This window comes from Symphalangus syndactylus, chromosome 9, assembly GCF_028878055.3.
Source record: "Symphalangus syndactylus isolate Jambi chromosome 9, NHGRI_mSymSyn1-v2.1_pri, whole genome shotgun sequence".
NCBI classification, from domain to species: Eukaryota; Metazoa; Chordata; class Mammalia; order Primates; family Hylobatidae; genus Symphalangus; species Symphalangus syndactylus.
The window spans coordinates 30,783,207-30,804,571 of record NC_072431.2 but is presented as its reverse complement, the minus strand read 5'-3'; the positions used below and the strand labels follow the sequence as shown (position 1 = coordinate 30,804,571).

At 47.0% G+C, this 21,365-nt stretch overlaps 1 protein-coding gene across 5 annotated transcripts; it reads left to right on the top strand.

The window, feature by feature from the left end:
* The first annotated feature begins 233 nt into the window (after nucleotides 1-233).
* LOC129489354 (bcl-2-like protein 2) lies at nucleotides 234-21,163 on the top strand. Of its 5 annotated transcripts, XM_063609427.1 has the most exons (8): nucleotides 16,164-16,630; nucleotides 16,724-16,814; nucleotides 17,176-17,290; nucleotides 17,985-18,052; nucleotides 18,364-18,470; nucleotides 18,955-19,042; nucleotides 19,128-19,279; nucleotides 20,246-21,163. In XM_063609427.1, exons 1-8 carry the CDS (start codon nucleotides 16,464-16,466, stop codon nucleotides 20,283-20,285), a joined length of 828 nt encoding a protein of 275 aa, XP_063465497.1. In that variant the 5' UTR covers nucleotides 16,164-16,463; the 3' UTR covers nucleotides 20,286-21,163. The 5 variants fall into 5 exon arrangements, with proteins under 5 accessions (XP_055147816.1, XP_063465498.1, XP_055147817.1 ...); XM_055291823.2 differs by having other exon boundaries at nucleotides 16,164-16,814; XM_055291841.2 differs by lacking the exons at nucleotides 16,164-16,630; nucleotides 16,724-16,814; nucleotides 17,176-17,290; ... (3 more) ...; nucleotides 19,128-19,279; nucleotides 20,246-21,163 and adding exons at nucleotides 234-1,367; nucleotides 1,665-1,752; nucleotides 2,230-2,669; nucleotides 3,287-6,224.
* The last annotated feature ends 202 nt before the right edge of the window (nucleotides 21,164-21,365 follow it).

The following is a 21,365-nucleotide window of genomic DNA, read 5'->3' as shown; positions in this document are numbered from 1 at the left end:
GGAGTGCAGTGGCATGATCTCAGCCTCCTGGGTTCAAGTGATTCTCATGCCTCAGCCCCCTGAGCAGCTGGGATTACAGGCTGGCTAATTTTTGTATTTTTAGTAGAGATGGGGTTTTGCCATGTTGGTCAGGCTGGTCTCGAACTCCTGGCCTCAAGTGATCCACCCACCTTGGCCTCCCAAAGTGTTGGGATTACAGGTGTGAGCCACCAAACCCAGCTAGTTGTTACTGTTATTGCTGCAGAAAAGACCTTGCTTCTCCAGTGACCATGAGGTCAGGTGGTAATACAGAGGCTTGGATTGGAGGTAGAAGCAAAGGGAGCTAGCAGAATAGGAGAATTGGGTTGCCTCTTTCTGGCCTTTGGTTGGGGTGCTCTTTAAATGGAGCTGAAGAAAGTGCCAGATCCAAGAGCCCAGGGGGCTGGCTGTGAGTGCCCTCATGTGGATCAGCTGTGGTCAGACTGCTTCATGCCTGTGACCTGCCCTGTATAAATATACTGCCATATATAAATAATGGACCCATATATATGTAATCTGGAAGGATAAACATCAAGCTTAACACTGGCAACCTGCAGGGAGGGAAGTGGAATTGGGTGTGTATGTGTGTGTGTGTTTGAGAACCTGTATTTTATTACTCCGCACCTCTTTATTGTTTGATTTGATTTTTTTCATAATGAGAATTAGTTTGTGTGTTGGGTAAAAAAAAGAAAAAGAAAAAAAAACCCACTAACATCAATCTGATTACAAAAGAAGATGAATTGAAGTACCGAAAGAAACTGCTTGTGATCCAAGTCCTGGCTCCTTGATGCCTGGCTGAAGCCCAGCCCACAAAGAGAACACTGGGTTAAAGGTCCTGGAGAAAAGATGGGAAAGGTTTGGTGTCTTTGTGGTGTCTGCTAGCCCCATAAGGGTAAGGCACCTGGTAGACGGTTCCCAGCTTAATGGGAACTGCTCCTGTTTTCCAGGCACACAATTCAGGGCTGGAAGAGTTCAACAAGTGCATGGAACATCGGAAACCTCCTGGAAATGCTAAATTTGCCCTGAGATGTCCCAAAGTCCGGCATATTTCTCTGGGCAGCCTAGAGGCTCAGGAGCCCAGCCCAGCCCAGCCCACCGTGCCCTCTCAGCCAGCCCTTCTTTGCCTTCAGCAGCCCTCCCTCTTCCTGAGTAGTGGCCCTTTGCAGGCCTGCGTCCCAGCCCCGCCCCTCTCTCTGGACGCATCTCTGGGCCCCATCATCACCCGGCGCCGGTCCCTCCCTCTGCCCCCCCTTTCTCCTCCCTCCTTCCTTCCCTCCCTTCCTCCCTCTCTCCCTCCCTCCCAGCTCCTGCACCAGGAAACGGCCCGGATCCCGGCAGCGGCCTGACCCGTGAGATCCCTAACCTGGCAGGCGGGCGGGGTTGGAGACTGGCTGAGGTGGGGGTAAGGGAGGAGCTGGGCCTTTGGGCTGCACTAGGGGGAACTGGGAATAGAGATGGTGTCGGCAGGAAGCCCTTGGCCTTGGGTTTCCCGGGAGGACAGTCATTAAACATGGATTCGGCCACACAGCTGGTAGAGCGTTGGGGGCAGGGGCCTAGGCCCAGAGCTGCAACCCCAGCCCTTCCCAGGCCAGAACCTGATCCCTGGCCTTCCCCTCCTGGTTCTGATCTCCCCCTCCCCTTTCCAGGGCTCCACGCTGGCCGGGAGGATGAAAGGCCCCAGCTGGGGGCTCCTTGCCACCAGTGCTGTGTCTTAAGAGCTGCCATCCCGGCTGGGTGAGTGTCTCCTTCCTTTCTCTGTCTGGAGTAACCCATTGCATCTCCCACCTTTCTCTTCAGCCCATCTGCTCCCCCTCATCTTGTGTCTATGCCAACATCTTTACTTCTTGCATTTGGGGAGGTCCTAAGCCCCTTCTTCTAGCCAAGAAGATGTGGACTAAGGAGATCCGGAGGCAGGGGTGTTGTAGGGGTGTCATAGAGCTGACGTCTTATTATGAAAAGAATCTTAAGTATTCTAAACAGAAAATTTACTTGTTTTACATTTAATTTGGCATATTAGGAATGTAATGGCCAGCCTCTCACAGCCTAGTCTCATATCATGACTTAATTCCCTTGTTCTTGCCTCTCCCTGTCCAGTGAGTCCTGAGCATTTCCTCTCTTCTCCTCATCTCACTGGGTTGGTCAAACCAGAAATGCTCCTTCTGATTCTCTCTCCATATATTCATGCCAGTCTTTCATCCTTGCCTCTTATAGCCGCCCGGATGGCGACCCCAGCCTCGGCCCCAGACACACGGGCTCTGGTGGCAGACTTTGTAGGTTATAAGCTGAGGCAGAAGGGTTATGTCTGTGGAGCTGGCCCCGGGGAGGGCCCAGCAGCTGACCCGCTGCACCAAGCCATGCGGGCAGCTGGAGATGAGTTCGAGACCCGCTTCCGGCGCACCTTCTCTGATCTGGCGGCTCAGCTGCATGTGACCCCAGGCTCAGCCCAACAACGCTTCACCCAGGTCTCCGATGAACTTTTTCAAGGGGGCCCCAACTGGGGCCGCCTTGTAGCCTTCTTTGTCTTTGGGGCTGCACTGTGTGCTGAGAGTGTCAACAAGGAGATGGAACCACTGGTGGGACAAGTGCAGGAGTGGATGGTGGCCTACCTGGAGACACGGCTGGCTGACTGGATCCACAGCAGTGGGGGCTGGGTAAGAAGCTTCTCAATTGCCGCTCTGCACATCCCTCCGCAAAGCTGGTCTCCAGGGGGAAGATGGGGGCTCTGATTGGAGGCTGAGGCAGCTATGTTGGGAATGAGGTACGGGGCTGAGTCTCCCCATCTGGGTGGAATTAGATTGAGAGATGCCTGGACTCTGCACTCCAGGGCTGCCATGCAGTCAACACTGGATGGGCTCATGGTCCCAAGCAGAGGACAGAATACACACCCAAGGAGTGCCTGCAGGGGAATGTTGTCAGGGACTTTTTACACCTGAGTCATGGTGTGGGAGGTGGGGAGGACCAGGGATGGGTCGTGGTTAGGCAAGCCTTGGCAAAGGGATGCTAGTTCTGAGCAGAATTTTTCGCCAAGGAAAGGATGGAATTCACTGGAGGCAGAGTGGGCAAATGAACCAGTCTCTCAGGGTGGGGGTGCACCTGGGGGGATCAGAGGGGCTTGCAGCCAGAAGAACTTTGGCCAGAGAGGAGCTGGGTATGGGGTAGTGCTCGCAGTGGATGGAACTGGAACTCTTCCTCTCCTCTTCTCTCCACTCTTTCCTCTCCTGATATCCCTTTCTCCTTCTTTCTCTCCTACTTCCCTTCTCTCCCACAGGCGGAGTTCACAGCTCTATACGGGGACGGGGCCCTGGAGGAGGCGCGGCGTCTGCGGGAGGGGAACTGGGCATCAGTGAGGACAGTGCTGACGGGGGCCGTGGCACTGGGGGCCCTGGTAACTGTAGGGGCCTTTTTTGCTAGCAAGTGAAAGTCCAGGGCCAGGTGGGGCTAGGTGTGGCTGGGGGCCAGGAGAGCAGGAACAGAACAGAGAAATGCCCTTGGAAGAAATGGAGTTGGTGGATGGGTGGGCATGGAACAGGATGGGCAGGGGAAGGGTAGTGTGTGAGGGAGCTGAGTAGGCCAGGCAGGCGATTGGAAGAGTGAGCAGGACACATAGGGGAGGAGAATGTTTTGGCAAGTTTAGGGGCGCAGGAGATGGAGTCGTTCCAGGGCTGGGGGAGGTGGGAGGGATCACGCCTATAGGTGTGGGCACATGAAACGACCTGGAACTTGGTTCGCAACCCTGAGGAAGGTGGACTTACATAAGCAGCTGTATTCCATTAGATGAGTGGGATTTAGGGAACGCAGAAGGCACATCCCTTTGGAATGGAAGCTTAGGGGTTCTCAGGTGATAGGGAGAGGTGGCTGTAACAGTGGGCTGCTTGGACACGCGTGTGCATGTGCACGCATGCTGGTGTGCATGCTGGGCTGCCTGGCAAATCTGGTGGTGGTGGGATTCCTCAAGGAGAAAACATTCCCTCTTGCAATGGCAAGAACTAGGGGCAGTTCTCTGTCCCTCCTCCCAACCCCTCCTTTCCCCTGCCCTTGTCCTGATGCCTAAAGGCTTAGAGAGAAACATTGTATCCAGACCGAGGGCTCTGCTGCTTCTCTCCAGAAAGTAATTGGCAAGGCTTTGGAGAGAAGAGCAGTTCTGCAGCTGGCCTTGTTCCTTCATCATCCCTCTTCCTTGTGCATTATGCACTTGCTGCTGCCTCCCGGGCTCTGATAGAAGGGCAGGGCTGTTGAGCCTGGATGGATGGAGGCTTAGGTAGCTGGACCTGCCTGCCACCCTCCTCTCCCACTCAGGCACAATGGTGCCTAAAGTGTTTCCAATCTCTGGGACCTCTGTACCCAAACTGAAACTCTAAATTGGGGCCCTAACTAATTTTCCTTTTGAGGTTGTGGACATAAGTGCTGATCCAGAATGCAGTCTGGGTCCCACACTGTGTCTCAGTGAGACTGCTGATGCCTTGAGAGGACCATTTCAGCTCTGAATCCCATGGGTGTGAGGGTGATGGGTACTCCAGGACTGGCCTATGCTGTGTTGTGGGTTTTGGTTCGGCTTTATCAGGGGCCAGGCATATGGGTTCTAGAGTACCTACCATGACCTAGAAGCATTTATGATTTATTTGAAGCCACACTGTTTGCATGAGTGTTACTTATCTGTACCTCAGAGTCTGAGGATGTTAACTTTGGAACTCGCAGTCCTCTAGAACAGCTTCAGATTATGGCTTTTTCTTTTGAGGAAGAAATTATTCTCTCCAGATGCATGCCCTGAGCCAGACCTCACTGCTGCACTTTCCAAGGTGCTAAGATTGCTGCTCTCCAATGCTAACTTTCTGACACAGTGCTCTAGAACCCTGCCTGTGGTCCTGAGCACTGATCAGCTTAGCTAGACCATGGTTGACTCTTCTTGGAGATTTTCACTTGGTCCTAGAATGTGGCAAAGTAGTTGTGATCGCCAGAACGTGGGACCAAATTGGCCTCAGGTGTTGAGTCCAGACTTCTGCTTTTGTGAGAGGGCTGCACTTTTTAATGGTATTTCTAGGGGAGGTGGTAAGCTGCATGTGCCACTTGGTCTTGTTGTGAGTATGCTGACACCAGAAACTCAGAGCCAGCTTGTGGCAAGCAGTTGGGGTGGGGGGTCTCTGACTTGCTCAGGACAGACTAGGCCAGTGGTTTTCAAACTGCTTGGCAGAGCCCTGAAGTTTCCTAGGGGTTGCCTCAGGAGTCCTTGGGGAGATGAAGGGGGTGGGGAGCTGAGCAGGCTGGGCAATTTGCCCTCAAACACAACAGCTCCCCTTGTAGCTGTCTTACATATCGGGGTTCAGGGTAAGATTTTATTTGCATTAAGGGGTTTACTGCTGAAAAAAAGTTGGAAAACCACTGACTAGACCATCGGCTCCAAATTGGAGTCTGTGCTTCCTTCCCCAGGTTTGGAGCACACTCTTCACCCTACCCTCTACCACAGGACTCATATCCCTGTTAGCATTCCCCGGGACCTTTAGCCAAGAGGAGCTGCAGGGACCATGGCCAGGTTACCAAAATGCCCTGCTCTGAAGCCTTCACACCTGGGTGGAAAGAGAGGCTGTTTTCTGAAAGGGTAAAGGGCTTGGTCTGGATTCCCATAAGCATAGCTTAGATGGGACCACAGTGGGCAATTTTGACCTGTCCTGCCCTTCTTAGCTTGAAGGGAAACCCCAGAGACTCTTCTGTCAGGGAAAACTAGGGACTCTCTTCTAGAGCCATATAGTTCCTTGGGATTAGCTCTTGGCCAAGAAGGCTGAGTATGGCTCCCAATTTTTAAATCCATTTCATTTTTTAAAAAATAAGGGAAATAAATATAATTGCCATTTTTCAAAGATTAAGTAGGAGGAGAGGGGTTTCTTGCTCTCCAGAGCCCAAAGGGACAAATAGGGACTTTGCTTAGGCCAAGGAAGGAGCGGAAGTAGGGCAACTTGGTCCTGCGATTATTAATCCCACTCCCCACTTATTCTAGGGCACACAAACACTATTTTACTTTTTTAAAATCATAAAACAGCAGAACAGATTTGGTTAGTTTAGAAGAAAAGAAAGCTCTATAAATATAAATCTATATTCCTGTATTTTTATTTAATAATTTATAAATACCAAGTTCATTTGACTTTTATTTTTGTGTAATATGTAATGGTCGTATTAAAAAAAATAAATAAAGCCCAGAAGTTTAATGAGAAGGACTGAACAGGGTTTGTGACTTCTACACTGTATAGCCTGGGGTCAGGACATTTCCTTGATCTAATCATCTCTTCATGACCTTGTTAAAGGCAAGAATTAGAATAACAGGGATTTGAGAAAGTGTTGGGATCATTAAAAAAAAAAAAAGAGTCTTTCCCCCATCCTCACCCCACTCCTATACCAGCCAAATGGTCAAAGCCAAGAATTCCATCTATTTCAACCTGAGCCTCGGGAGGGTGTGTGTATACGGTACTCTGGGACTGCCACTAACAATAACCAAATGAAAAACAAAGAAAACCTACCAAAAATCTTTGTGTGGTAGTAATCAAGTCTCCAGTTGTGGTTCAGGCTCTAATCAGAAGTGTGTGATAATAATGAACATTTCTCCATGGTGCCTTGCTGCCTACCTCAGACTTAAAAATAGGTCTGGGCCAAGTGCGGTGGCTTACGCCTCTAATCCCAGCACTTTGGGGGGCTGAGGCGGGCAGATCACTTGAGGTCAGGAGTTCGAGACCAGCCTGGCCAATATGGGGAAACCCTGTCTCTACTAAAAATACAAAAATTAGCCGGGCATGGTGGTGCGTGCCTGTAATCCCAGCTACTCAGGAGGCTGAGGCTTGAACCTAGAAGGTGGAGTTTGCAGTGAGCCGAGATCGAGCCACTGTACTCCAGCCTGGGTGACAGAGGGAGACTCTATCTCAAACAAACAAACAAACAAAAAAAGCAGGGTGGAGTCTGGCAAAAATGGAGTCCCTGCTTCCTTTGCTGGTCCTGTGAGACATTTGGTTTCAGCCATTTTAATGCAAATTGATAAACTGGATGGAATTTCTAGGAATATTCAGCCCATCCTTCTCTACCTCTAGTCTTGGACCACATCAAAATCATGTCTAACAGAAACAGTGATCCTAATTTTAAATTTCAGGTGGGAATTTCTAGCCTTTCTGTAATCCAGTGCAATAGACTGGTACTTGGGTTTATGTGTTAAATTGCAAGAAATATAATTGTTTAGAGGAATCCAGCATTCTCTTTCTATTCTGTATACAAAAGTCTACAGGGGAAGCCATATTAAAATCAGAGAGTGAATATGCACTATGGGAAAGGAAATTAGATGTTCTTAATAGTTAATATCATCAAGTATGATAGCTGGTGCATTTATCTCCACTGCTGTGTGATTGATTTAATGATTGATTTACATTTGCCTAGTTCCAAAAAATATTTGCAACATCTTACTATAATAAACAAAATAATAGGAAAACATAAATTTTTTAAGTCAGGGTTGAATTTCAAGTCAAGGTTAAATAAAAAAAATAAGTAGGGGTAAAGGGAAAATTGAAATAAGATGGCAGCAAAAGGAAAATTGATGCACAGAAAAACATTCTATAAGTAGCATTTCCAAATACTAAAGCTAGGCTGTGAATTCAGCTGTGAGCTTCTTGGTGGCTAAAGCAAATTAAAATACAGAATGAAATTCACATTCCTCTTAGGATTTATAAAAGCCTATCAGTTACTCAAGAGGGGCAAAAAAAATTTTGTGGCTTTTCTAAGAAGACAGTGATATAGTGGACACCACCTTCTGTGACATCTAAAAGCAAATATGATGTTGAGTTTTGACCACTGTTTCTTCTAAAAACACCAAATGGAAATTCAGAAGGTCCTAAGGGAGAAATAACACTGGTGGAGAACTATATGAAGGAAATACAATCCATCTATCGCTTCAGATAGCCCAAAATTTAATCCTATATTAAACCAAATCATCATAGAGCAGCATATTTGGGCTAAATTGTGATAAGCCTAATAGAACACACTTAGGACCTTCTAATAGATTCAGAATCTAAGTGTGTTAGGACAAATGACACCTTCAATAAAGTTGGGCAACACTTAGTTACAATTATTAGTAAATGGATAGATTGTATATATTCCGTGTTGTTACTTTTTAAAATTTTTATTTATTTATTTATTTTGAGACGGAATCTCGCTCTGTCGCCCAGGCTGGAGTGCAGTGGCGCGATCTCGGCTCACTACAACCTCCGCCTCCCGAGTTCACTCCATTCTCCTGCCTCAGCTTCCCAAGTAGCTGGGACTACAGGCGCCCGCCACCACGCCCCGCTAACTTTTTGTATTTTTAGTAGAGACGGGGTTTCACCGTGTTAGCCAGGATGGTCACGATCTCCTGACCTCGTGATCCGCCCGCGTCGGCCTCCCAATGTGCTGGGATTACAGGCGTGAGCCACCGCGCCCGGCCCTCTGTGTTGTTACTTAATAGCAGATCCTTTGAAGACTTTAAAAGCTGCCTTAAGGCTGGGCGCGGTGGCTCACGCCTGTAATCCCAGCACTTTGGAAGGCCGAGGTGGGCGGATCACGAGGTCAGGAGATCGTGACCATCCTGGCTAACACAGTGCAACCCCGTCTCTATTAAAAATACAAAAATTAGGCCGGGCGTGGTGGCTCACGCTTGTAATCCCAGCACTTTGGGAGGCCGAGGCGGGCGGATCACGAGGTCAGGAGATCGAGACCACGGTGAAACCCCGTCTCTACTAAAAATACAAAAAAATTAGCTGGGCGTGGTGGCGGGCGCCTGTAGTCCCAGCTACTCGGAGAGGCTGAGGCAGGAGAATGGCGTGAACCCAGGATGCGGAGCTTGCAGTGAGCCGAGATTGCGCCACTGCACTCCAGCCTGGGCGACAGAGCGAGACTCCGTCTCAAAAAAAAAAAAAAAAAAAAAAAAAAAAATACAAAAATTAGTTGGGTGTGGTGGCGCAGTCCCTGTGGTCCCAGCTACTTGGGAGGCTGAGGCAGGAGAATCGATTGAACTCGGGAGATGGAGGTTGCAGGGAGCCAAGATGGCGCCACTGCACTCCAGCCTGGCGACAGAATGAGACTCCGTCTCAAAAAAAAAAAAAAAAAGCTGCCTTAAATGTAGATACAGGAGAAATACAGAAATAAATCGACTATTTTGAAACTCAGCAGAAAACACACCATAATGAAATGCTGTGTAGTTTATTCAGTCAGTCATTTATGCAGCAAATATTCAAGCATCATCTGTGTGCTAAGCACAGTTACAGGCTCTGAGGTGGAGTGAACAGACAGATGCGAATCTCTGTTCTCATGTTGCTTATGTTCTAGTAAAAGAAACAGAAAACTTTAAAATTATATAATATGTGAGAAGGCGATGAATACCATAAAGAAAAATAATTAATTGAGGGGAATGTGTGTGTATATATACACACATAAGAGTTCAATTTTAAATTGAGTGGTCAGAGAAGGCCTCATTTCTCAGGTGACTTTTGGGTAAAACTATGACAAACAAAATTGGAAAAATATATTTATTGACATCAGAAGATATTTGTCCTTTTTTTTAATTGGGTAAAAAAAGAAAATAGATTAGAAAATAATATATACAGTATGATCCCATTTTGCTAAAATATTTATATCTGTGTGCCTTGAGATATATTTGCATATTGAAACTTTCAGGAAGTATATATGCCAAAATATCATTAGTGATTGTCTCTGGATAGTGGGCTTTATGAGTGCTTTTATTTTGTTCTTTTTGCTGTCAGTATTTTCTGATTCTTTTGACAATGAACATATATTTCCAGATATTCCCAGTACAGTATATGAAAACAAGTTCTTTAGGTACAAAATTTTTAAAAAGTTAACGAAGCATAGTGGAAATTAAGCAGCCCAACAGAGGGTCCTTCACATTTAAATGGCTACCCCACTTCCATGCAAAGGCAAACTTAGGGAGCCAAGGTAAGCAGGACCAGACCACGTCAGAAGATTATTGAGGTCTGCTCCAAGATAGAGGTCAGTAAAGGAGAAAGGCTCCAAGGTTCTACATCAGCACTGTCCAATAGAAATATAATGCAAGCCACATGTAGTTTTACATTTTCTAGTAACCTCATTTAAAATGCAAAAAGAAATTATTAAACTAATTTTAATATTTTATTTCGCCCAGTATATAAAAATATTATCATTTCAACATGGAATTAATATTAAACAGTTATTAATGAATTATGTCACATTCTGTTTTTCATACTAAGTCTTCAAAATTCAGTGTGTGTTCAACACTTCAGCACATCTCAAATTGGACTACTCATGTTTCAAGTGGTCAGTAGCCATGTGTGACTAGTGGCTATCATATTAAAGTGTAGCTCTAGATCATAGATCATTATTGTAGTCTGTAAAAATTTCAAGAAAGGAGATAAAAATAGGGATGAAACTACCAAGACGTCAAATATTTATGTTGTTTGGTGAGAAAACTTTTCTCTTCTGGGAAGAACTATGAATGCCCTCACCCATTTTTACTACTTAATTCTCCTTTTCTTAACTCCACTGAGCCATTCCCTTCTTCTTCTTCTTTTTTTTTTTTTTTTTTTTTTTGAGATCGCCCAGGCTGGAGTGCAGTGGCGCGATCTCGGCTCACTGCAATCTCCACCTCCCGGGTTCACTCCATTCTCCTGCCTCAGCCTTCCGAGTAGCTGGGACTACAGGCTCCGCCACCACACCCTGCTAATTTTTTTTTATTTTTAGAAGAGAGGGGGTTTCACCGTGTTAGTCAAGATGGTCTCGATCTCCTGGCCTCATGACCTGCCTGCCTCAGCCTCCCAAAGTGCTGGGATTACGGGTGTGAGCCACCGCGCGTGGCCTTTTTTTTTTTTTTTTTTTTAAATGAGATAGAGTCTCGCTCTGTCACCAGGCTGGAATGCAGTGGCACAATCTCAGCTTACTGCAACCTCTGCATCCCGGGTTCAATCGATTCTCCTGCCTCAGCCTCCTGAGTAGCTGGGACTACAGGCACAGGTCACCACACCCAGCTAAGTTTTGTATTTTTAGTTGAGACAGGGTTTCACCATGTTGGCCAGGATGGTCTTGATCTCCTGACCTCATGATCCACCCACCTCGGTCTCCCAAAGTGTTGGGATTACAGACGTGAGCCCCTGCACCCGGCCAATTCCCTTTTATTAATACATTTTCCCGTCTTCTGGGGCACAGTATCATTGGAGTTTCACTTTTTCCAAAACTCCATGGTCCTTTGTTTGTAGGTTATTACCTAGAGAGAATTATAATGGGTGAATCTCACACCATTACATACCAAATATTAAAAAATTCATTCTCAGAGGAAAACTTATCTCTTTGATATTCTCTATGCATCAACAACAGGCAAGATAATAAATAGGGTATTCATTCATTTATTTTTTTTATTTTCTTTTAAAAAAATAAGATTATTCATTACTGAAGATGACTCATTCAGTTATCATTTATTGAGCACAGAGTGATAGGCAAAGGGAACACAAATATAAGATGGTTCCCCGTCTTTTACAGTTTATAGACTAGTAGGGAAGGATCTTACTTTACAAGTCACCATTCAAAAAGCTTTTTTTTTTGTTTGTTTGTTTTTTGAGACAGTCCCACTCTGTTGCCCAGACTGGAGTGCAGTGGCGCGATCTCGGCTCACTGCAACCTCCGCCTCACGGGTTCAAGTGATTCTCGTGCCTCAGCCTGCTGAGTAGCTGGGATTACAGATGCACGCCACCATGTCCAGCTAATTTTTGTATTTTTAATAGAGACGGGGTTTTGTCATGTTGCCAGGCTGGTCTTCAACTCCTGACCTCAGGTGATTCACCCTCCTCGGCCTCCCAAAGTGCTGGGATTACAGGCATGAGTCATCGCACCTGTCCCTCAAATAGCCTTTTAAATATGTTTGCTTTTTTCTTTTTTTGAGACAGGGTCCTACTGGGTTGCTGAGGCTGGAGTATTGTGGCATGATCATAGCTCACTGCAGCCTGGAACTCCTGGGTTCAAGTGATCCTTCTGTCTCAGCCTCTGGATTAGCTGGGACTATGCCACCACACTCAGCCAAATGTATTTGTTTCTTTCATAAGGTAATTATGCCTATTAGAAGTTTGAAAGTTGGAGTGATTTTTTAAAAATAAATATGTAATGGGCGGGACATGGTGTCTCATGCCTGTAATCCCAACACTTTGGGAGGCTGAGTTGGGCAGATGGCTTGAGCCCCAGGAGTTTGAGATAAGCCTAAGCAACATAGTGAGACCTTGTCTCTACAAAAATAGAAAAAATTAGCTGGGCATGGTGGTGCACGCCTGTAGTCCCAGCCACTTCAGAGGCTGAGGAGGGAGGATTGCTTGAGCCAGGAGTTTGAGGGTGTGGTCGGCTGTGATCATGCCACTGTATGCCAGCCTGGGCGACAGAGACCCTGTCTCAAACAACAAAGGCAGCAAAATAAACAAGTAAATAAATAAATGATTGTGGAAAATTTGTAGAACATAGAAAATTATAAAGAATATGAATCATAATGCTGTCACCCAGAGACAACTACTATTTTGGCATACTTCTTTCCAGTATTTTTTTGTCTGCTTTTATGATCATACAATTTTGTATACGCAATTCTGCTTACCATTATATTGCAAGCATTTTTCCTTGATGTTAAAACGTTTCAAAGTCATAATGACTATATACAATTACATCTACTTGTGTACAATAATTTTAATGCCCACTTGGTCATTTATCTGTATTTTTTCACTTTGATAAAAATATTTATTCTGGCGGGCATTGTGGCTCACGCCTGTAATCCCAGCACTTTGGGAGGCTGAGGTGGGCTGATCGCCTGAGTTCAGGAGTTCAAGACCACCGTGGGCAATATGGTAAAACCCCATCTCTACTAAAATACAAAAAATTAGCTGTGCATGGTAGTGGTGCGCCTGTAGTCCCAGCTACTCAGGAAGCTGAGGCACAAGGATTGCTTGAGCCCTGGAGGTGGAGGTTGCAGTGAGCTGAGATTACACCACTGCACTCCAGCTTGGGCTATGGAGTGAGACTCTGTCTCAAAAAAGCAAAACAAAAACAAACAAAAAATATTTATTCACAAATTGGATTACATTTTTAGAAGAGATAAGAAATAGGATTACTGGGTTAAGCATCTCAACTTTTTTTTTTTTGGAGACAGAGTCTCTCTCTGTCACCCAGGCTGGAATATAGTGTCGCAATCTTGGCTCACTGCAACCTCCACCTCCCAGGTTCAAGCGTTTCTCCTGTCTCAGCCTCCTGACTAGCTGCGATTACAGGTGCCCACCACCACACCCAGTTAATTTTTGTACTTTTAGTAGAGACAGGGTTTCACCATTTTGGCCAGGCTGGTCTCGAACTCCTGACCTTAGGTGATCCACCCACCTTGGCCTCCCAAAGTGCTGGGATTACAGGCCATGAGCCACCTTGCCTGGCCTTTTTTTTTTTTTTTTTTTTTTTGAGACAGGGTCTCACTCTGTTGCCAGCCTGGAGTGCACATAGCACCATTATGGTTCACTGTAGCCTCAGCCTCCCAAGTAGCTGGGCAGGGACTACAGGCGCACGCCACTATGCCCAGCTAAGTTTTGTATTTTTAGTGGAGAATGGGTTTTGCCATATTGCCCAGGCTGGTTTTGAACTCCTGGACTCAAGCAATCTGGCTCCCAAAGTGTTGTGAGCCACTCCGCCTGGTCTTAAGAATCTCACCATTTTAAAAGCTTTTGGTATATATTGCCAAAGAATAGAAAGATTGTACTGGTTCTTGCTCCTTTTTTCCTCCCATGCCTAAGTTTTTTAAAAAAATCAGATATAGTTGTAATTATATATTATGTACAATTTTACATTCTTCTTTGGCTTAGCAAAATTATTTTCGCATGTTTGTCATACTATGTAACCCTTTTAAGAGATGCATAATAATTTTTTTGGATATAATTATAGTTTGCTTAAACTTTTATTGTTGGAATTTAGTCTTTCCATTTTTCACACACAATTTTTATGTATTAAAGCAGGACTTATAGTAGTTTTGATCTGAGCTTTGAAAGCTGGCTTTGAATTCCCTGCACATTATTATATATATTACATAATATATATTATGTATAGTATATATATAATTTTTATTTTTTCCTTTGAGACAGAGTCTTGCTGTTGCCCAGGCGATTCTCCTGCCTCAGCCTCCCGAGCAGCTGGGTTTACAGGCATGTACCACCATGCCCAGCTAATTTTTGTATTTTTAGTAGAGATGGGGTTTCGCCATGTTGGCCAGGCTGGTTTGAAACTCCTGGGCTCAGGTGATCCTCCCGCCACAGCCTCCCAAAGAGCTGGGATAACAGGCGTGAGCCACCGCACCCAGCCAGCCCTGCACACTTCTAATTAGTCCAATGACTTAGGCAAGTTTCTTCATTTCATTAAGCCTTTTTCTTTTTCCCTAAAAAAGGTTATGGTTTTGGAAATACTTTCCCCATGGGGTTGTTGTGAGAGTCCAATGAGATAATAAGGAGTGGTGCTTATTACAAAATCAAACGCTCAACAAAAATAGGATTCAAAGCCATTTTTAAAAATCACATTTCCTTTTGTTGGCTTGATTAAATTGGGTACCAATAAGACAAACAAATCTTGATTAGGTTAAGATTAGTATAAAAGACCTTTCTTCCAGGGTATTCAATCATTTAGAGCTTGTCTTCGGTGCTCAACTTTAGTTATCCCAGATCACTGAAGCTGAGATGGCTGATGAAGTAATTTGCAGTGAAATTTTAAGCGACTGTGACTCTGCTCCAAGTCCCCCAGATCTCGAGGTAAGGAATTGTGAGAAAAAGTGGGGGTGAGGGGAATAGCGGGGTATAATGATTCACTTTTGATTTTTTGGTTTGCTAATGAGGATCTTCTCTTGTCCAAATCCCTCGGCCAACCATGTTTGTTTAACTTTTTGGTTGGGCTATATGTATCTTTCGAACTGTAGGTTAGTGTGCCCACAAAAATTTCTGTTGCAAACTTACACTGCCATTCCTTCCTTTTTAATAAATGTGTAGGACTGCTACCAAAATGTGGCAATCCTGCCTTCTAGGGCTAGGTCTCATTGGTACTTCAGGTGCAGCGGTGTAGTGGGAACCTGCCAGGAGAAATTCCTCTGGGATCTTGGGGGCTTGAGGGCTGAAATGAAGGGTGGCACCCAGATCCCCAATCAATGCATGTTCAATCAACAAACATCTAACAGGACATTATGTGGTAGGCATATTGCCAGGCCGTGGAGATGCGAATATAAATAGGATCTGGCCCCTCATCTGCAGGCGCTCACAACCTAGTTAGGAAACAGCACAAAGCAATTAAGCGCGCCGTGGAGATAGGCCCACTTGTCCTGGGAAATGAGGGGAAGCTGGGGTTTGCAGTGGTTTGGTTGAAGGGGGACTACATGTTTGAGGCACAGACTGGGTGCAGGTACACCCAATGGAACGAGAAGGGTGGAAGGAAACAACATCCACAAAGTAACCACATGCTGGGATGTCGAAGGCCGTGATTTACGGTTTTGAGACTTTACCTCGCCAGCAAAGGGGGGCCAGTCTGTTAGCAGTGCAGATTGGAGGGGTGACATTGGAAGCTGTCCAGGGAAGAGAAGAAAATGGAACTAGGGAGCAGAAGGCCTACGCAAGAGGGCGGGACAGACAGGACTTGTGACTAGTAGCTCTGGAGTGAGGAATCCTGCCTGCTTTCTGGTGTGGGAGAGCTAGTGGATGATGATGCCAATAACCTGGATGGGGAAAGTAAGCTCCCTCCTGGAATGCTTCATTCACAACCTCCATTTTCAGCAACATCCCATCTACTGGTGCTTCCTGGTCAGGATACAAGTTTCCTGAAACTGCTGCTCTGTTTTGGGCCTCACGCAGCCAACAGCTTACTAGCTGGCAAGCAGTAGTATCAAGATGGCGGCCCCCTAAGGACTCGCTAGTCATGTGACCTTAGGTTTCCCAAGTTTGAAGCCCGGCAGTCCTTTCGGGGGCAAGGTTCACCTGTCACGAAACGAGTGTCACCGCTTCTAATCTCGCGAGCCAATCGGCATCTGAGACTGGGCCACTGCGGTGAGGCGATCGGAAGATTGGTCCTTTCCAGTCGCCTAGCTAGGGCCAATCACGAAGCGTCCTATACTTCGCGGGCCCGCCCGTAGGCCGGGGAGAAGCAGGAATAGCGTCACAGCGTGGCGGTATTATTACCTAAGGACTCGATAGGAGGTGGGACACGTGTTGATTGACGGGCAGATTTCCCCTACCGGGATTTGAGAATTTGGCGCAGTACCCCGCCTTAGAGGTGGGGTCTTATTTGATTGCCAAGTAATATTCCCCAATGGAGTACTAGCTCGTTGTGACGGGCAGGCAGCTTGACTAATGAGTCCTCGGCGTGGCCGGCGCAGCTCTCCAATCGCCGGGCGGCGGGCCCCAGTCTGAGCGGCGATGGCGGCGGCGGCGGCGGCGGCAGCAGCAGCGGGGGCTGCGGGCGGTCGGGGCTCCGGGCCGGGGCGGCGGCGCCATCTTGTGCCCGGGGCCGGTGGGGAGGCCGGGGAGGGGGCCCCGGGGGGCGCAGGGGACTACGGGAACGGCCTGGAGTCTGAGGAACTGGAGCCTGAGGAGCTGCTGCTGGAGCCCGAGCCGGAGCCCGAGCCCGAAGAGGAGCCGCCCCGGCCCCGCGCCCCCCCGGGAGCTCCGGGCCCTGGGCCTGGTTCGGGAGCCCCCGGCAGCCAAGAGGAGGAGGAGGAGCCGGGACTGGTCGAGGGTGACCCGGGGGACGGCGCCATTGAGGACCCGGTGAGGGAAGGAGGGCGAGCGAGCAGGCCGGCGGCTGGCCGGCCGGGTCACTGGAGGCCCAGAGCTCGGGCGAGCGGGTGGCAGGCGGGGGGGTGGGGTTGGGCGGGGAATAACGTGGCTGGGGCCGGGTCGGGCCGGGGATGGGTCAGCGATCACTACAAGGGGCCCGACTGGCTTGATTCGGGCGTCACGGGTGCCTAGTGTTGTTCTAGAGAGGGTAGCTTTTCTTTTATCACGACCCTCGCATGGGGCGAGGGAAATGGCCGAGCATGGCTGAGGCCGCGCTCTGGCCGAGAGCAGGGCACAGCCCCTGCGTTGGTTCCTCTTAAGCTCTTGTCCATACCCTCCCCACTTATATTAGGAGCTGGAAGCTATCAAAGCTCGAGTCAGGGAGATGGAGGAAGAAGCTGAGAAGCTAAAGGAGCTACAGAACGAGGTAGAGAAGCAGATGAATATGAGTCCACCTCCAGGCAATGGTGAGTAACTGGCGGTTGCATGCGGAGCCCGGGTTCTCAGGTTGGAAGGGTTGTGGGGAGGATGGGGAATGTGGGGTTAGACACTCGGCACCCTGGAGCTGCTTGACTGTGCCGCGGTCATAGTCCGTTGTGTGTTTCTGTGACCTTTGTAAGGCAGAACCTATATTTTGGTGGTGGTAGCCTTGTGCCTCCCTTTGTCCCTGTTAAAATTGTGTTGCTCTTTGTTCTTAGTCTACGTCTATCCTTCTTTGTAGAGGTTGCGTGCTCGCATTTGACCTTCAAATCTAATAGTTTTTCCTCCAATTGGAGACGCTTTAGGATTCTAAGAGAAAGCAAGCTGCAGGGGGTTTCCCCTTTAATCTAGAAATGTGGAGTCTCAGCCCACTTAATTTTGCTCACTCTTAAAAGCATTTCAACCAAAACCATTCATTAGGGATTTGATTTGGAGGCAGGAGGGATTCCTATACTGTTTTAAGTGTGTATTAATTTATTCTTTCAATTTATCGAATATTTAGTGAGTACCTGCTATGCACTAGGCACGATTCTAGGTTATGGGTACAGCAGGGAACAGCACAGACCAAAATCTTTGCCTTCACTGAGCTTATGGGATAGCCCTGGTGGTGGAAGTGCAGTATATTGGTCAAGTAGAAAACAAGTGTGTGGTTTTTGTAAAAAAATTATTTTTTCCTGATAGCTGGCCCAGTGATCATGTCCATTGAGGAGAAGATGGAGGCTGATGCCCGTTCCATCTATGTTGGCAATGTATGTACTGGGGCTCTGATTGGGGTTGGGGGCAAGTTCTTCTTTTGGGGAATTATTTAATAGTCCTGAAAGGAACATCTCCGGGATAGGTGTGGTTTTGGGTGTGGAGGGAGTGTGGGAAGGAGGTTAAAGGTAATGGAATGATCAGTAATCGGCAAAGGCTCTGGGTTTGGAAGGAAAAGAGATTTATTCCTCAAATTACCAGATTTCATGTGCTTTGGTGTATAGATGGCCCAGACCAAAGGCTAGGGAGGGTTCCTGTTGAGACAGGAATTTGCCTGGTGCCTGTGAAATTTTTCTCCTCTCATCAGGTGGACTATGGTGCAACAGCAGAAGAGCTGGAAGCTCACTTTCATGGCTGTGGTTCAGTCAACCGTGTTACCATACTCTGTGACAAATTTAGTGGCCATCCCAAAGGGTAAGTAAAGGGGAGTAAGTTGAGATAATTTAAATTACAGTGTACAAATAGATAAATTATGTTTTATATTGAGCAGTAAGTTATTTGCTGTTAACACAGGTGATCTGTGTCATTTAAGATCATGGCATTAATGTTGATATATATCAGGAGTTGCACCTATATGTCTTCAGAGGCCAGATAACAAAAATGAAGGCTAGTTGTGGGTGGGATCACGAACTAGAAGGGGAGGGGCAGCTTCTACTTGGCCTATTATGGCCATATGGAAATTCAGGCCCTGTGTGTCTTATTTTTACAAATTTCAAAGAGTAGCTGGAAATTTTAAAATTTAAATGATTTTTGAATGATTGAAATTTTCTATTTAGAAGAATTTTGACAAATAAAAAACGTAACCGCATTGTAGCCCAAAACGAAGCATGCCTGCAAGTTGAATTTGACCTGTGAGGTATTTGTAAACTCAGAGAGATACAATGACAATTCTTTTCAGGTTTGCATATATAGAGTTCTCAGACAAAGAGTCAGTGAGGACTTCCTTGGCCTTAGATGAGTCCCTATTTAGAGGAAGGCAAATCAAGGTAAGCCTATGTCCATTCCTGTTCTGGTTCTGTATAAACTCTCTGGGTTGACTTTAAGGCTATCATTTGTTCATCTCTGACTCAGGTGATCCCAAAACGAACCAACAGACCAGGCATCAGCACAACAGACCGGGGTTTTCCACGAGCCCGCTACCGCGCCCGGACCACCAACTACAACAGTTCCCGCTCTCGATTCTACAGTGGTTTTAACAGCAGGCCCCGGGGTCGCGTCTACAGGTCAGGATAGATGGGCTGCTCCTCTTTCCCCCGCCTCCCATGAGCCCTGTATGCTTCCTTCTCTCTGGTCTGAGGAGCCTCCCTCCCCCCACCCCTCCCCGTGGTCTTCAGGAACTTTGTCTCCTGCCTGCGCAGGTTGAGGAAGGAAGGTAGTTGCAGGCCAGGCCAGAAGGCCAGCCTCATCATCTTTTCTGCAGTAGGAATTGGTGATAAGGGCTGCATCCCTCCCTTGGTTCAAAGAGGCTTCCACCCCCAGCCTTTTTTTTTCTTGGGAGTTGGTGGCATTTGAAGGTGTTTACAGACAAAACTGGGAGGAACAGGGCCTCCAGGCAGTGAAAGCACTGCTTGGACATTTGTTACTTTTTTCGGAGTTAGGGAGAGATTGAAGACTGAACCTCCCTTGGAGGAATACCAGAGGCTAGCTAGTTGATCCTCCCCAACAGCCTTGTGGGAGGATTTTGAGATATTTACTCTTTATTTGAGCCAGTCTTGCAAGATTAACTTCTCACTGGGCCTAGTGTGGTGCCCAGGTTTTTGCCTTGCTTCACTTCTGTCTCTTTACATTTAAATAGACAGGTTAGGCATAGAAACCTTGGCTTTTCATAAGCTCTACCTGCCTATCCCCAGGAGTTAGGGAGGATCTATTTGTGATCGCCTATGGTTTAAGAGCTGTGGAGGACTGAAAACTGGATAAAAAGGGGGTCCTTTTTCTTGCCCCTGTCTCTCACTCAGATATGCTTCTTTTTCGCCACTGTTTGGCAAAGCTTTCTGTTAAGCCCCCCTCCCCCTGCCCCAGTTCTCCAGGTGTGTTACTATTTCTGGGATCATGGGGTCAGTTTTAGGACACTTGAAAACTTCTTTTCCCCCCTTCCCTTCACAGTAACTGGGGCAAGGGCCCACGGGGAGGGGCTTGTACTGAACTATCTAGTGATCACGTTAACACCTAACTCTCCTTCTTTCTTCCAGGGGCCGGGCTAGAGCGACATCATGGTATTCCCCTTACTAAAAAAAGTGTGTATTAGGAGGAGAGAGAGGAAAAAAAGAGGAAAGAAGGAAAAAAAAAAGAATTAAAAAAAAAAAAAAGAAAAACAGAAGATGACCTTGATGGAAAAAAAATATTTTTTAAAAAAAAGATATACTGTGGAAGGGGGGAGAATCCCATAACTAACTGCTGAGGAGGGACCTGCTTTGGGGAGTAGGGGAAGGCCCAGGGAGTGGGGCAGGGGGCTGCTTATTCACTCTGGGGATTCGCCATGGACACGTCTCAACTGCGCAAGCTGCTCCCCATGTTTCCCTGCCCCACTTCACCCCCTTGGGGGCTGCTCAAGGGTAGGTGGGCGTGGGTGGTAGGAGGCTTTTTTTTACCCAGGGCTCTGGAAGGACACCAAACTGTTCTGCTTGTTACCTTCCCTCCGTCTTCTCGCCTTTCACAGTCCCCTCCTGCCTGCTCCTGTCCAGCCAGGTCTACCACCCACCCCCACCCCTCTTCTCCGGCTCCCTGCCCCTCCAGATTGCCTGGTGATCTATTTTGTTTCCTTTTGTGTTTCTTTTTCTGTTTTGAGTGTCTTTCTTTGCAGGTTTCTGTAGCCGGAAGATCTCCGTTCCGCTCCCAGCGGCTCCAGTGTAAATTCCCCTTCCCCCTGGGGAAATGCACTACCTTGTTTTGGGGGGTTTAGGGGTATTTTTGTTTTTCAGTTGTTTTGTTTTTTTTGTTTTTTTTTTTTTTTTTTCCTTTGCCTTTTTTCCCTTTTATTTGGAGGGAATGGGAGGAAGTGGGAACAGGGAGGTGGGAGGTGGATTTTGTTTATTTTTTTAGCTCATTTCCAGGGGTGGGAATTTTTTTTTAATATGTGTCATGAATAAAGTTGTTTTTGAAAATAAAAATTGTTTGGCCTTTTGGGTGTAAGGATTATTTATCTTCCTATTCTCTCTTAGATCGCAGATGGCTATTCTGCTTTGTGGTAGAAGTACTGGTGTGGAAGGGAGGTTGCCACTTGTGAATTAAGGAGTAGGAGTTAAATTACAACTAGCGGGAACATTATGTGTTTAGTTGAGAATGATAGGTTTTCTGGATAACATGTAACCC